General features: G+C 37.7%; 4 protein-coding genes across 5 annotated transcripts; 2 read left to right on the top strand and 2 right to left on the bottom strand.

The window, feature by feature from the left end:
- Positions 1-316: 316 nt before the first annotated feature.
- On the top strand, positions 317-2,271 carry LOC121769712 (stage V sporulation protein K-like). The gene is made up of 4 exons (XM_042166450.1): positions 317-477; positions 577-748; positions 1,399-1,493; positions 1,585-2,271. Exons 1-4 carry the CDS (start codon positions 433-435, stop codon positions 2,086-2,088), a joined length of 816 nt encoding a protein of 271 aa, XP_042022384.1. The 5' UTR covers positions 317-432; the 3' UTR covers positions 2,089-2,271.
- A 4,249-nt stretch (positions 2,272-6,520) lies between these two features.
- On the bottom strand, positions 6,521-7,346 carry LOC121771314 (auxin-induced protein PCNT115-like). Its single transcript, XM_042168095.1, has 2 exons — positions 6,925-7,346; positions 6,521-6,593 (listed from the first exon to the last, which is right to left on the bottom strand). Exons 1-2 carry the CDS (start codon positions 7,138-7,140, stop codon positions 6,576-6,578), a joined length of 234 nt encoding a protein of 77 aa, XP_042024029.1. The 5' UTR covers positions 7,141-7,346; the 3' UTR covers positions 6,521-6,575.
- Positions 7,347-8,792: 1,446 nt separating this feature from the next.
- On the top strand, positions 8,793-12,051 carry LOC121771758 (sulfite exporter TauE/SafE family protein 3-like). 2 transcript variants are annotated; one of them, XM_042168626.1, is made up of 14 exons: positions 8,793-9,048; positions 9,148-9,251; positions 9,357-9,609; positions 9,736-9,895; positions 10,021-10,221; positions 10,297-10,361; positions 10,443-10,470; positions 10,560-10,657; positions 10,725-10,811; positions 10,907-10,957; positions 11,040-11,261; positions 11,362-11,455; positions 11,542-11,682; positions 11,761-12,051. In XM_042168626.1, exons 3-14 carry the CDS (start codon positions 9,394-9,396, stop codon positions 11,847-11,849), a joined length of 1,452 nt encoding a protein of 483 aa, XP_042024560.1. In that variant the 5' UTR covers positions 8,793-9,048; positions 9,148-9,251; positions 9,357-9,393; the 3' UTR covers positions 11,850-12,051. The 2 variants fall into 2 exon arrangements, with proteins under 2 accessions (XP_042024560.1, XP_042024561.1); XM_042168627.1 differs by lacking the exon at positions 9,148-9,251 and having other exon boundaries at positions 8,794-9,048.
- On the bottom strand, positions 11,931-15,563 carry LOC121771757 (protein disulfide isomerase-like 1-6). The gene is made up of 12 exons (XM_042168625.1): positions 14,894-15,563; positions 14,466-14,595; positions 14,077-14,242; positions 13,791-13,909; positions 13,565-13,645; positions 13,410-13,499; positions 13,253-13,324; positions 13,102-13,170; positions 12,796-12,876; positions 12,481-12,615; positions 12,327-12,380; positions 11,931-12,249 (listed from the first exon to the last, which is right to left on the bottom strand). Exons 1-12 carry the CDS (start codon positions 15,409-15,411, stop codon positions 12,154-12,156), a joined length of 1,611 nt encoding a protein of 536 aa, XP_042024559.1. The 5' UTR covers positions 15,412-15,563; the 3' UTR covers positions 11,931-12,153.
- Positions 15,564-16,317: the final 754 nt, after the last annotated feature.

Raw genomic sequence — 16,317 nt, 5'->3', positions numbered from 1 at the left:
TATCCGCAATTCACATGAGACGAGACATGGAAGAGATACGTTATGAGTAGGTTGACGTTAATGGGGTAGTTCAGAGTGGAAGTTAACCGTTGAATATTTTTTATGCTATTTTGTACTTTTATCCAAAGTCCAACATTTAACCTAAGTGTTATTTTTTTTATTTCTTGGATATATTATCAGTATATTTATCGGTGATTTTGATGAACACTTCAAGAATATTTTTATTCTGTTTTTGTACATTGTGGTGTTGGATTGAATGACATGACATCCTTAACTTTGCATTAACAAATAAAAGTTCAATCAACAATATTATTAATAAAGTAATAGTGTAAATAAATTATACTCCAGTGTGTTGTTTTTTGGCGATTCGATATTTCGCCCAAAATTCTGTCATTCAAAAACCCTGAAACGAAATTCCAGCATCGAGAAAAAATGTCGGTTATCATCTGTGAAACTTTCTACGAAGACGAACCGACGGTAACTTGATTTTGATCTTCCCTTCTCTTTTCCTACATTAATTGACTTGAATTTTTGGTTTATAATCAAATCATTCTTCGTGTTTTTCTATGCCATCAGCTGGATGAAGTCAAACTTGAAATTTCTAGTATTGTGGGAGTGCCGGAGATCAAGAGGCAGTTGGAATCAATTGTGGAAAAAATAATTGATGCGGAGAAGGACGCGGCCGATGGAATTAGGGTTATACCTCCAAAACCCTTTCACATGGTGTTCGTCGGCAGGAATGGAACAGGTACGGCTCCTAAATCGTAATCACTCGCGGAAATAGGGAAAAGTATGTAATCATTTAGCACAAGTAGACTTATTTCTGAGTTTAAGTGTCATGCTTCATGATTCTTTCAATGTACTGGCTGTCGTCTCAACTAATTCAAGTTTCATGTGCCTTGTTTTATGGAGTAGTAGTTTTATGGGAAGAGATTTGTGAAATGAATATACGTAGGAATTCCATCTTTAGGAAGGGACTACAAGTTTCTCATTACCTTAGTTGAAAAACAACAATTTTATTGAAAATGAGCAAAAATGAAAAAGGTCGTAGTGTTGTGAAAATATTAGCCAGCCACAGTGTTGCCTAGCTGTTAAGATAAGGCTCAATAAATTTATGTGGGAAAAGAACAGCGAGGAGATTGCTATGGAGGCGGGAAACGGCTTCACTCTTTATTGCAACTGGGATATAATGAAGTCTTCTGTGCAACTAATTTGATTGAAAATGTGTGGTGTGTGTAAATGGAAAATACTACTGTCATTACTCATTAGACTATTAGAGATTCCACAATGCTCTGTATAACATAGTAGTAATTAACTTCTTAAGAGTTCATGTTTGTTTCATAGCTTTCTATGACTATCTGCTACTCTTAATGCAACCTTTTATACGCACGTTAACAGGTAAGTCCACGGTGGCTCGAATAATTGGTAAGCTATTTTACTTAGCTGGAGCTTTGGCTTCATACACTGTGACTGAAATGCAAGGAAATCAAAAGGTTAAGAACTGTTTCATTCAGCATAGAATATTTCGATTTCCTAAAACCACACGGTCCACACCACATAATAGAGCATTGTTTACATGATCAGATGAAAGATGCAGAAGGTGGTGTGCTGCTTGTGAACATAGATGAGGAAGATCTCATTAATTCCGATACACAGGAGGAGCTCATAGCTTTGATGGACGCGGGAGACTCATCAGTTGTGTTAGCAGGGAATTACAGTGCCTTGAACCAATACATGAAGTGCAACCTCAATTTGTACAAAAGGTTCTCAGCAAGGCTTCAATTCGACGACTTGACTTGCGAAGATCTTGCCATGATTCTTGAGAGGAAGGCAAGCATTAAAGAGGATAATGATTTGTTATGTGGTTTTGAGCTGGATAGCTCTTGCAGCACCGACAGTATCGCTCGGACGATAGCTGAGCTTACGCCTCGAAACCTACGTAGCTTGCTGAATGCACATTTGCTTGATCAGATGTTGATTGAGGCGAAGAAAGTGGCTATGCCAGGTGAGAGAATCATATCACTGGGGGACCTAGCGATGGGTATACAGAATGGGGCAGATGTCTACAAGAAGTTGCTAAATTTGTGATATGACAGCAAAATAGGGCATTTTGTGATTATGAAGAAATTGATAATTAGTTGTTGTCATATATACTTCATAGTCATTAGTTATTTATTACTTCACCATTTGTAAGATAACCCAACTTTTGATGTGCTAATGCCAGCCATTTTAATGGCATTGGCATTTCTTTTGTCCTACTATTTCTTCACATATTTTGGTTCCTTTACATCGTAGTAGTAATTTATTATGTAGTACTGTTTTGGTCGGTACTTTAAAACCATGATTTTATTCCTTCACAATTTACATCATGTCCAACAATACTTCTTTTGAAATATAGTACTAGTACTAATATTTTTATAGCTCAGTTTACGTTTCGAATAAAATAAGAAGCAAAAAATATGAAGAAGGGTTTTCCTACCTTCTTAACTACTCACTCCGTCTCAAGTTACTTGAGTCGTATTCCTTTTAGGATTGTCCCAAGTTACTTGAGTCCGATCTCTTTTTAGCTAAAAACAAAACATATAATCACACCTACTTTATTATTTCTTTTACTTTAGTTTCTCTCATCTGTCTTACTTTATTATCTCTTCTACTTTATTTTACTCTATATAACTCATCAAACACAACTTTCTTAAATTTCGTGCCGAAAAGAAACGCTTCAAGTAACGTGTGTCGGAGGGAGTACCACATTGAATTGGATTTAAGTGAAATACTTGTACCCTAGAATTTTCGCCCAACATGAGATTTAACATCGTTTTCGAATGTTAGTTCGAAGAGGACATTATTAAATACTTTTGAATCATCTTGCAATAAGAGTACTTTGGTTTTAGAGAAACTCTCCCACCAATTCCATTAGGTCGCAAACTTTGATCGAAATTGCCTTATTTCCATGTAGATCCGCCATTAAACAAGTACTCATGGAAATACTAGAAAAATTATAAAGGCATATAAAATTGATAAATAAATAATAGTAGTAAGTAAATAAGAAAGCTATTGTTGTCTTTACCATACTTGATCGAGATTGTTATAAATTGTCCCTGAAAGAATGCGTTGGCGCAGTCTCATTATTTTCAATCGCTAATCTAAGTTTGAGTCGTGCATAAGTTATGGTGATTTGTAAACATGCAATTAATTGATCGCAAGCATAAAATATGGAGACAACAATTATTTTTTTTGGTTAGGTCATTATTCTTCGTCATTTATTACTATTGTTTTTCCACATTTTCACAATACCTAACTTTCTCATTACCCTTTCATCTCCCACAATTTCAGTATTACTTCATATCTTAATATGCCTGAAACTTCCGGGAAATAACATTGAATTGAAATGACGACCATCCATTTATTTTAATTTTTATGTTTAATAAAAATAATTGGATTAATGAATAAAACTTGGCGTAAAATATCTATTTGTACATCGCATAATCAATATGCATAAATATGTTGCCGAGTGCCGACAGATCATGAGAATATCCTTCTACTCTACTCTTTCAATTTTTGTATAAAGATTAATTTTTTAATGAGAAATATCGGTGTATGTATCATATTGGTTGTTATATTGACTTTCGTGTTGGAAGTATGTTGGGAGTATTAAATTAGGTGACTTGTTAAAAAAAAAGATACACAATTTCATATTATATGAATTAAATAGATAGATTCTCTAAAACTACATTTAGAGCATCCGCAATGGCACCCGTCCCGGCGAACGTCCGTCGTTGTGCAATGGTGACGCGGATACGGACGTCCGCTGCGAACACCGGAGTTCCGCGGCGTTCCCGGGACGTCCGCCATTGCATTGACCCCCACGGAAATCCGCGCGGAGTCCCGATTATTTGATTATTATTTTTTTCGAAAATTCTATAAATACGGTCTGAAACGAAACATCGCGTCTCTTCACGAAGCATTGCGTCTCTTCCATTTCTTAACTGAATTTAACAGTTTTTTTAGGAGTTTCAAAAATTGCAAATCAGTCATTCGATTATCAGAAATTATATTTTCGAATGAATTTTCTACACAGCTCAACCTCAGCCAGTGGCTCTGCACCTTGGACCCCGCGACTCGGAGGCGCTGCCCCCAAACCCCCGTCTAATCACAATGAATTCAAACAAGCGTGCACTCCGCACTTTCAAACTTATATAGTGTCTCATTATGATAATATTAATCAATCAAGTTAATCCAATTACACTAAAATAACCAACAATATATCTCTCTCTAAATACTTTTAATAATTATGTACGTTTTTTTTGTACTATGTATGTTTTTTTTTAAATAAAGTGGTTGCAATTTCTCCGTTTTGTGTCGAAAATTTAATTCCGTAAATTGTTTTATTTGGTAAATTTTTATTATTGTGGGAAGTCGGTGATGTCCGTCACTGTGCAGTGGGAAGTCCTTATGACCTGACAGACTAACACTGTAGTGAGAAGTCCTTATGACGTGACATGAGGTGTTTTTGGGATGTTCGCGGGGATGTCTGTTACGGACTCAATTCCCACATCGGTTATTAGAACAACTGATGTGGGGTATATAGACTAAATGGGCTCTCTCTCCTAACAGACTAGTCTTTTGGGATGAGTTCTCCTGTTTGGTCTGTATCAATTGGTGCTTTCATTGAGAGCCCAAACGGCTCGGAGTGGTGGCCGGGCAACGAACTCGCCGTGACCAACGAGTGCGTTTGGGACCGCTCGGAGTGGTGACCCACGGAGTGGTGGCCGGGCAAAGAATCCGCCGTGACCAACGTGGCCGTGACCAACGAGAACTCGGAGTGGTGGCCCACGGAATGGTGGCCTGGCAAAGAATCAGTCGTGACCAACGTGGCCGTGACCAACGAGGACGTTGGCCCTTAAAGGAGGGTCGAATGTTACGGATTCAATTCCCACATCAGTTGTGAGAACAACTGATGTGGGGTATATAGACTAAATGAGCTCTCTCTCCTAACAGGCTAGTCTTTTGGGATGAGTTTGATACGTACCAAACAGGAGAACTCATCCCAAAAGACTAGCCTGTTAGGAGAGAGAATCCATTTAGTCTATATACCCCACATCAGTTGTTCTCATAACCGATGTGGGAATTGAGTCCGTAACATTCGAACTCATCCCAAAAGACTAGCCTGTTAGGAGAGAGAGCTCATTTAGTCTATATACCCCACATCAGTTGTTCTCACAACCGGTGTGAGAATTGAGTCCGTAACATTCGACCCTCCTTTAAGGGCCAACGTCCTCGTTGGTCACGGCCACGTTGGTCACGACTGATTCTTTGCCAGGCCACCATTCCGTGGGCCACCACTCCGAGTTCTCGTTGGTCACGGCCACGTTGGTCACGGCGGATTCTTTGCCCGGCCACCACTCCGTGGGTCACCACTCCGAGCGGTCCCAAACGCACTCGTTGGTCACGGCGAGTTCGTTGTCCGGCCACCACTCCGAGCCGTTTGGGCTCTCAATGAAAGCACCAATTAATACAGACCAAACATGAGAACTCATTCCAAAAGACTAGCCTGTTAGGAGAGAGAGCTCATTTAGTCTATATACCCCACATCAGTTGTTCTCACAACCGATGTGGGAATTGAGTCCGTAACAATGTCTGTTGGGACATCCGCACAACTGGGAAAGCCCATAATAAAATGAAAGGGAGCTAAAAAGACTACCAAAAAAAACAATATATCGCGCAAATGTATCCTTCACCGGAACTTAACGCCGTCGCCGTAATCCGAAGCCGCCTCGGCCGTTAGATCACGCAATTTAAGATTCAACGACGGAGATGACTCCTCCGCGGCCGTCCCGTCGCGATTACGAATGGCCCTTTGATTTGTGGTGGGGGTTGGGAGGTGGCGACGCGGAGAGAATTACGGTTGTGGTGGTGGAGCCCTCTCTCATGCTTACGTGGCCGGGTTGCGACACGCTGGGGTTGGATGAAAATATGTGGAAAGGAGAGGGGCAGATTAGGAAATGTCGACGTGGCGGTAGCGTATAGGTTAGGACAAACGTAAACTGTGTTTAGGAGAAGATTATGCGTGAGAGTCATGCAGTTTACGTTAATGATGAACGTAATTACATTTGACAATTATAGTAATCGTCCAATTAAATAATAATTTCATTACGTTTAGGGTTCGTTTGATTGGTATGAGAGTATTGTGTATGATAGGGTAGTTGTATAGGGTTTCACATGATAGTGTTGATAGTATTATATCTCAATCGGACATTTGTTTGGGCTGATAGTGATAATCATATAACTTATTTGGTCTTTGGTTGGGCTACTACAAAACCATGATAGTAACACTGATTGACAAATATGCCCTCATAAACATAACATGTAAATTCCATTCATCATCAAATTAGAGATGAGTTTGAAATACATAATTTTGCTATCCACTTTTTGTAAAATAAAATTTCCATACATCATCGAATTGGAGATGAGTTTTCAAGTTACAAACCACAAAATAACTAAATTTAAATGATGAAACCAATGGCACAATACGAAGCAGAAAAGGAACCAGTTTGAAGCAATTTGCACTTTCTCCCTCAACCCCTTTTTAAAGCCTGCAACAATTTCAACATAATAGTAAATAGTTCAGGAAAATCATAGTGCACTTTATTCAAATCTCAGCCTCCATGAGAATCTCCTCAAATAAATTAAGCTCAAATAATCATGAAGATTGTCAAAATCACAATGCATAACTGCACAAGTACATCTTAACTTGAATATCTCTTCTCTGAAGTGTTCGAACAATAATACTCGGCGGAAAATCACCAAACAGGATCAATCAACTAATTAGCACAAATCGCAAACAGATTGAACCTCCACGAGTGAATACTCGAATACACTAATTCAATCGATTGAATTCAGAACTTAAGCAGAGAGAAATAATACCTTTCCAATAAGAATTTCGTTGGTGTGGGGACCGTAGGCGTCGGAGGTGTCGAGAAACGTGACGCCGGAGTTGATGGCGTGGTGTATAAATTGGATCATCTCATCTTCGGGCTTCCGCTGGCCATAGCTGGCTGACATGCCCATGCAGTCGAGGCCTTGTTTGGAGACCTCGAGCCCCTGCGACCCCAGCTTGATTCTCGGAACATTCACCCCCATTCCTCTTAATTAGGGCTTCTGCAATTTGGGTTCAGTGGCCTCTTGACTGCCGTCAGTTGTTGGAAAGCAAATGAAGTGAGGGGAGGAAGGGGAGGGGTGTTTTAGACAACCGATGTGTAGAACACAATCTGGATCGGCAACATAACTTCAATCATAGCCTTCAGCCTGGTTAGGCGTATATGAAAATGACATGTAGCTATCATAAATCTTTCCGGGTCATGGAGTTTATACCGGGTCCTCGTGTAGTTATATCATACCAATCAAACACTAGATAGAACCTAGATAGAAGCCAATATCTAGGGCTATCATACCAAACAAACGCCCCATTATTGTTACTGTGAATATAAAAGTAGGCAGTTAGCTTTCTTTCTTTTGCAGTTTAGCTTTCTTTCTTTTGTGGATTTGCAATTTAAAAAGTAGATGGTTGATTTCGACACTTGGTATAATATTATATGATTAATTTGTATTGGTTGGAGATTATTATATTATGTTATGTATACTCAAATGGTGAGAAGCTTCTTGAACGTGACTTACATTGATTAACCAAATGAATAAGTTCATATTTACAATTAGTTGGACTTAGCTTGTGAATATTGTCGAACTCAACTTATAATATAGATTAGAATATATGAAGTGTCAAGAAGCGAAATTAATACTTGTGTATTACCAATTCTATAATTGAAATGTTGACCAACTCATTAAGATTTTGTATAGTATGGATAATTATGTTTTAATTAAATTTGAAATCGATATCTATGTACTATCAAATTGATGCTAATTATATACGTATAACTGAATTTGGATTAATCATACGTGGAGTAGTTGCAAAAAATATATGCATCATGCATGATTCATGCGAAATGAAGAAAAAAAACACGTACAGTGTGAACAAATTAAGGCATATCTTTATACTTAACAAATCTAATTAAAACATCAGTGTACATACTTCATTGGGGAAAAAAAGATTGAATCCCCAACTCAGAAAAACATCATTGTTCGTAGTATTATAAAAATCTAATAATTCAGGGAATTTGGGTACTTTTGTTCAATGATCCATAGTTTAGAATATGATTATAGGAGTATAAATTATAATTTAAAAAAAAATGAAAATGACCACTCGAGTAGAATTTAATTTTGTGATGTGGAAAACGATATGCATTTAAATTGGTATGGAGCTTTTGTATCATTGAATTTATTGTGGGTCAAATGGACTTTAATAATGTAATTTAATGCTTCAAAAAGTGAAAAATAGTAATATGACCCTAGTGAGATTATAGGAGTATAAAATAGACTCGTCTTCTTACACTTTGTTCATGCTTTTTATAACACTCATTATATCCACTTTTTATGCTTTATGTTCTAATAATAATAATAATAACTGATTTAACTAATGAGGAGTATAAAATTGATGAGATATAATTAAAGTAGCAAATTTTTTGTTTACCTATAGTTTTCAATTTATTTCATTTCATAACAAAAATGAAGGAATTAGTTAACTACTGTAGTAATATCAGTGAGTTCCCCTATCAAAATATAAATATATTAAGAGTATACTACTATAAAATGATATGCAATGATGGAGAAGTACAACTACTAAGCTGTCTCATGGTCATGAATCATGAATGCTCTAAGCCACAAAAATTAATACTCCTACTACTATAAAGTTGGAGTATCATAATTATTTTTAATTCTCTCATATTATTCTACACATCATACCAAAATATTAGCAGTAACATTGAGGAAAAAAAGGCAGAGATGAAAGTCATCAACTCATCATGAGAGACTGAGAGTGAAGAGAGTAATTTCATCACAAATATTTGAAAAGATTCTCTCTTGAAAGCTACAGTTCCGTTTTTTTATGGTGAGAGAAGCTTGAGCCACCGAGCCGGAGACAAACTACATTTAAAGGTCTGTTTGTTTGCTTATTCGTTTGAATTGCAGCATAAAAAAGTAAAGAGGGGGAAACATGTTTGCATAATTGCATGCCACTTCTGTTTTCTTGTGTAGTATTTGAGAAATAAAGATAGAATCTGAGGCTTCTGATTCTCACCACCCAAATTATCAAGAAAAAAAATTCCACTCAAAGTTGCTGAGTTTCTTCACTCTGATAGGTTAACTCCCCACATTTTTCCTTGCCCTGAATTTTGATGTTTGTTTGTGTTTTTAGTTGATTTTGGTACATGGGTTTCAAGGAACATTCTTGATCTTTTTTGCAGGGTGAAGAAACAAGTAGGGTTTTGTTTGGAGGAATTCATGGCTGAGTTAAGAGCAGAATGTGACAAGGGTTTGAGAGGAAAAGCTCTGATTTTGATTGCTTTACTAGCTTTAGCTTGTGGGATTGTTTCAGCTCAGGAGAATCTTGAGCAAATGACTACTAAAGAAAATGGTGCCTCTGAATCTGATTATTTCACAAGAATTACCAGTTTCTTGAAGCAAAGTAGAGGCTTGCAAGGAAGACCTGTTTGGCCTGTTAGATTTTTAATTATTTAGCAATTTTGTTTATGAAATTTCATTACTTAGTGCTCAAATTGTTTGAAATTTCATTACTTAGTGCTCAAATTGTTTGAAATTTTATGAAAGGGTTGTAAATTGTAGGATATGGAGTTTGGATGGAGAATAGTTGCTGGTACTGTGATTGGATTCTTTGGTGCTGCTCTTGCTAGTGTTGGAGGTGTTGGTGGAGGTGGAATTTTCGTTCCGATGCTGGTGTTGATAGTTGGGTTCGACCCGAAAACATCAACTGCTATATCAAAGTGTAAGATTCAGTGCTAGACATTGACTAGTTTACACATGTGTATGCATATATGGCTGAGAATGTGCTTATTGTTGTATGATTGTATCCCGTTTGTTTTTTAAGTGTTGTGTCGTTTTCTTGATCAGGTATGATAACCGGTGCTGCACTTGCTACCGTCTATTACAACATCAAGCTCCGCCATCCTTCCCTCGATCTCCCCATCATTGATTATGATTTAGCTCTTATTTTCCAGCCAATGCTGATTCTTGGAATTAGCATTGGAGTTTTTTTCAATGTGATTTTGGCAGAATGGATGGTTACTGTCTTGCTCATAATTCTCTTCATAGGTAACTAACATATGCTCGCCTCTCTCTTCCTTTTTTCTCTTAAGCAATTGCATATGCTCATATGCAATTTGACAGCTACCTCGGCAAAGGCTTTCTTCAAAGGCGTCGAAACATGGAAGAAAGAGACCATAATAAAGAAGGTGCTTTAAATTTTCTTCTTATTTGGATTTTCATGTTACACCTTTAGGCTGATCAGTTTGCTTGTTTCTTTCGCCATACAGGAAGCTGCTAGGCGGTTTGCATCTGACTGTAAGTCGGATTCTTGAATTGTTTATGCTCACTAGTGTTTTGAGGAAAAATAATTATGGATGCGCTAATGTTTTTTTTATTAATCTCAGCACAATATGATGGAAGCGAAGAAGCTCCATACAAGCTTCTACCAACAGGCGCCACTGATGAAAATCGAGTGAATCTCAATGAGCAAAAACCATTAGAGGTATCGAGATAAAAACTTCAACATCTCAGAAAGATTAGTTGCTGAGGTGGATTGGATAACTCTGCAGGTTTCAGTTATCAACAACGTCTCCTGGAAGAAGCTCGGCTTTCTATTTGCTGTCTGGCTCGTCATCTGCTCGCTCCACATCTCCAGGGTACATCCTTGACTTAATCTGTCAAGTTTAAACTGATTTTATGTTGTTCAAAATTTTCTTCTTCAGTCTTCACTAACAATACGACGTTTCTTCAGGACTTTATGACCACTTGTTCAGTTGCATTTTGGATAGTAACCTTATTGCAGGTAAATATCTCCATTTCATACGCATTGGAGTAGCTTGAGTTTTGTGTTTTTCATATTTTATCATTATTTTCTCCATCTGTAGATTCCAGTTGCAATTGGAGCCTCAGGATATCAGGCTGTCTGCTTGTATAAGGGTTGGAGCGTGATTGAATCCAAAGGACAACCGGGAATTAACTGGACAGTATACCAGTTGATTCTTTGCTGTTTCTGTGGAATATTAGCTGGTGTCGTAGGCGGTCTGCTAGGCCTCGGAGGGGGATTCATCTTAGGTCCGTTGTTTCTCGAGCTAGGAGTTCCACCACAGGTGCATCTCTTTCTTTCTCATTGAGAAACTTACAACACCAAACTTTTTCTCATTTGAGACTTGATCATGTAGCTAACTTGTTCGAATTCTTGAAATGCAGGTCTCGAGTGCCACAGCAACACTGGTCATGGCATTCTCGGCATCCATGTCTGTTATACAATACTACCTCTTGAGGCGTTTCCCTCCATCCTACGGTATGTTCTTTCACCTTTAGGAAGCTGAGAAACCTCACTGTGATGTCGATCATAGACAGCTAACTTCCTTTCGGTTTTTCTTGCAGCCCTTTATTTTGTTGCAGTGGCTACCTTTGCCGCATTGGTGGGGCTCCACGTGGTCAGAAAGATCGTTAAAATACTTGGTAGGGCGTCGTTGATCATCTTCATCCTCGCCTTCACCATCTTTGTCAGCGCGATTTCACTAGGTATGCTCATTTTCTATCGTGTTTCGTTGCCAAGAACGAGGAGAGCAATGCAAGTTTATGCTACTCTATTTTGGACAGGTTGGGTTGGAATCGAAAACATCATCGGAAGCGAAGACCGAGGGCATGACTTGTGGTTTTACAACTTTTGTGAATACAACAAGCCTTAGTTGCTGCCTCAAAAGACCATTTCATGTACAGACTTTTGTACTAAACTTTTGTCTTGTTTTTCCCTGTTGTAAGAAGCTATATTTAAGTTCTTGATAAGTACTAAAATCAAGAGTTAATGTATCTCCAACTACCCTCTTCTTATCATTGGACTTGTTACAAACTAAATTTTATAGATATAAATATATAGGTTGTTTCTATGCAGTATAAGTTCACAAATTGTTTCCATCTACAAATATCATCTCTGGGTTTTGTTCGTCGTATAACCCTGGAGGCAAATCGGCTTTTCCAACAATGTATGTCGAACTACAATTCATCCTTGGTCGCGTCATCTTGAGTTATCAAAATTTTGTTGATGAGTGCAGCTAAGTCCTTCAAGTTGGACTTTGTGGAGAGCGTGATCTGCGTATGAGACACGTTAAAAAGACAAGGCTCGACTGTAACGAGTGGAAAGTTTAAGAAACGCAGCTATGGCATACCGGATTTGACTTGTCGTTTGCAGGGTAGAAGAGTAGAGTTGGATAGTCCTCAACCTGCATATACATTTCAATTTTCAAGATGAAATGTTCTAGCTAAATTCGTACAGTTATAACATAAGGATTGAAGGTACAAGTATATGAGATGTCGTCTTACCTGCAATTTTGGATGTTCATTAGTTGAAGCATCTATCCTTGCAAAGACCAGATTATCCAACCCCTTGAAGTGCTTTGCCAGTTTCTGGACATGCTTGCTCGTCGTTTCACAGGTGATGCACCACGGCGTGTGGACCTAAAGAACGAGCAGTGTCAAGACTTCATCAACATAAGAGATGACAAGACTTCAAAGATTTCTTTCAGTTTTCCTTTGTGTTATGTCGAATTGTGCTCATAAACAAAACAAAGAAAACGTGCAAAAAAGAAATATAGAACACGAGCGAAGAAGGTTTCGGAAGCTCGAAGCTAAACAAACCTCCAGAACTATGTTTGCAAGATTGTTAAGGACCAACTCATCAAATGTCTTTCCCGCTACAGTCAGAATGCTGGCGTTTTTCTGCAGTAACGAAATTTGAGTCGTGTTACTAATGCTGTTAAAGAAACTTGTACATACCCTAATAAAAAAATTCGACAAGCATTTATTTTCTTTGGGAAACATGAAACGTCGACTCTTCAACATATATACTCATTTTTCACATCAGGCTAATGTAATGTAATCTCGCAAATATCGATTCGTTATGCAGAAACGAAATAATACTAGCAGTGGTTTATAGGAACTCACATTATCAGGAATTGTTTGTGACTTAAAGTATGGTTTCAATGTTCCTTGCACGAGGCCGGTACAGAATTCCTGCAATGCCAATACATACAATGACCGAACGAGAAAATGCATGATAGATGAAATCCACAGCGTTACAGAAGAAATTTATTACTTCAATATTTCTTGATGTTATATCTGATTCCAGCAGATACTTCGAGTTGCTGTTGTAGTCAAAAGAAACAACCTACAGACGAAAAAGAAGGAAATGATTGAGATATTTAAACCAAGAATCATACAAGAAGGATATGCAAGAATGACTTGAGTTTTACCACCGAATCCTCCGAGTCTTCGAGACCAAATAAAGATAGGAAGGGCTTCGCGAGGTTTTCCTCTCTAATATCTACAGCTACAAACATCATCTGCAATATCACAGGAACATTTCAGAGAAATGCGATGGCAAAAGGAAAGACTAAGAGTAGAAGACCTGTGAATTGAACTTCTTTGCAATTTCTTGTAATGGCTTAAGAAACTTCTGCAAGTCGTCATCCTCAGCAAAGACATACACCTATTTGAACATACAAGGGAGATTAAAAAATAAACTTTCAACAGTTGACATACATTTCAATCCTTTTTAATGTTAGAGATGAACTAACTGAATTTTTATAAACTGGAAAAAAGCAAAAATAATCTGCAAGTGGTGGAAGAGCAACCTGTAGCTTGTTCGTGCTGGAGTATACTTTAGCGGAGTTCAGCTCAGTCATTATAGTAACCAACGGGAACTTGTTGTTCTCCAAAAAATGCAAGATTTCGTCTGAACTGAAATGTCCGTCTGTAAGCCACAACAATTGCCTCTTCAGCCCAAATAATATGTTCGAATAATAAGATAGATAAAATCATGGAGGTTTATGCAGTGTTAATGTTTTTTTGGAGTTATTGCATAACACAAAACTGCATATTAGAAATGAAGTTGTGATTGTCTTGCCTAAATGAACTCACCAAAAGATGTGTAGTGCTCTGGTTCGCTTTTCACAAGACCAAAGAAAGGTTTAGTCGGCGTGCCAACAGGGTATAATACTTTGGCTACCTCAGCGCCGCTTGTTTCTAGAAATTGGACTTCGTTGTCAGCAGCAGCAGCTTTTACGAACTCCCCATAATCAGGCCCCTGAATACATGATCTAATATTTAGTAAGTCTGCACCAGCTAGATCAAACAAGATGCAAACTAAAGATGAAACAAGACCAATGCAGCATCTCCCTAAGTAGCAATGTCTTCAATAGTTCAATTTCAACGAAAACTAAAGACTAAATCACAAAGTAAATGGGCTAAGAAATGAAAAGTACTAATCAGTATTTTTGAAATAACTCAAGCTCTTAACACCCATGCACCTCAAATTTATCAAATAGCCCAACTGCATATGTAGAGTGCTGCTTCAGGTATTCATTCGCATCAGCTACCGAGCTCATTCCAACAACAGGCGCCCCTGTCTTCTTCCTTGTCCATACCACGATTTCTTCCCTTTTCACAAAATGTCACCAAGAGAGAGCTCCATATCAGTATCTAGTCACAAACAGAATACATTAAACACATACCTACAATGACTACACCAATGCAAATGAACTCATTACAGATCATCCACGACAAATTGACAATTGACACACAATGCAATAACATAAACTAGTTCAAAAATTTTAATGATTTAAAGCAATGCAATAATCTATGATCTCAAATATCAAACTCCACCAGCCTCAACACAACACATTAAACACTTATACCTTCAATCAAGCTCTACAACCCAAAAATTCAAAACGCTTACGATGAGAATCCACCGGTGTAAGGCCGAGAGGTGCCATTGACACACAGCAACAGAGTTGGGAACCCTTTAATCTCAATACTCGAAGCCGCCTTTGAGTACCTGTCGCCATCAATCTTGGCCAGCAAAACCCTACTCCCTAAACCCTTAAGCACATTCGCAGCCTCAGCAAACCTCGGCATCAATTCAGCACTTCTGACGCACCACGGCGCGTACCCCAAAACCAAAACATACTCATTCTCCTCAATTGCCCTCTTCGCGCTGTCGGTGTTGAGCTCAAGCACTACTCTCTGAGCTCTGCTCAACACCTCCGATTTCTTCCCAGATTCTTTACTTTCAAAATTCGCAGTTGCGGGCTCCGAATTTTCTCCGTTTTCTTGCTCATCGTCTATTGCGATGAGTTCATCAATGTCTCCCAGATCATCAGCGTCTTCGATTTCTGAAAAAACTGCTGCGGAAGTGAGGAGGAGTAGAATTGCGGGGAGAAGAAGGGTTCTTGAGCTAAACTTGGGGTTGTACATAATGATTTGGAGCTTGATTTACAAGATTTTTGAAGTAAAGATTGAAACTTTTTAGTGTGTGAGATCTGTTGTTTGGATCGTTTACATAGTTGAAAAGAAAATGGTTGGGGTGTATGAAATTAATGCAGCAACGTGCTCAATGCAGAGGATTAAAAAACATTAGAAATTACACTGATTTTTCATAAACCAGCCGCATATCACGGCGACGGCGTCTAACAAAATTCATTTTTTTCAAACTGAAATTGAAGTCTTTTTTCTTTTTTTTTTGTTTAATCGTTATATTTACAAAAGTAACTAAAACTTACATAAATATAAATTTAATAATTTTGTAAATGACATTACACCAATTTTCGATTTGTAATGATTTTCGTAATACAAAATATAGGTGTATGATTTTTAGAAATGAAAATAAATAAATAAATAAATAAATGGTATAGCTAGATATACCAACTTTTATAAGAATATCTAACACTTCATATTGTACATAGATTCGGTCCGGAAAAAGAAATAATATGGAGTATAATAAATCATGATGTTCATTTGCTATCTACATCTTCCATTTTTGCCAGACAAGAGCTTTCAGATTTCTATTACCTGAATTTTGATCAAATGTGGAGGTTGGATTCCCTTCCTGTCTTCGTCCGATTCCTTCGGTAATAAAATTCAGAAATCTTATTTTCAATAATTTTTTGAAAGGTGGTTAATCGATCAAATGTTATTTTACGTAGATTTATCTGAAATCCCTCTTCAAATTCTCATTCCAAATCCTAAAGTTTTGATTCAGACCATTATTTTTACACATGCAGTTTAAATTAAGTGGCTAATAGAAATTAATTTATCACTCTCAAAGAAAAAAACATACCTTAATTTTGTGTACAGTACATATAAAACCAGCCCTTTATGTTC

The sequence above is a fragment of the Salvia splendens genome, chromosome 16 (assembly GCF_004379255.2).
Source record: "Salvia splendens isolate huo1 chromosome 16, SspV2, whole genome shotgun sequence".
In the NCBI taxonomy this organism is placed as follows: Eukaryota; Viridiplantae; Streptophyta; class Magnoliopsida; order Lamiales; family Lamiaceae; genus Salvia; species Salvia splendens.
This window is presented reverse-complemented; position numbering and strand designations above follow the sequence as displayed.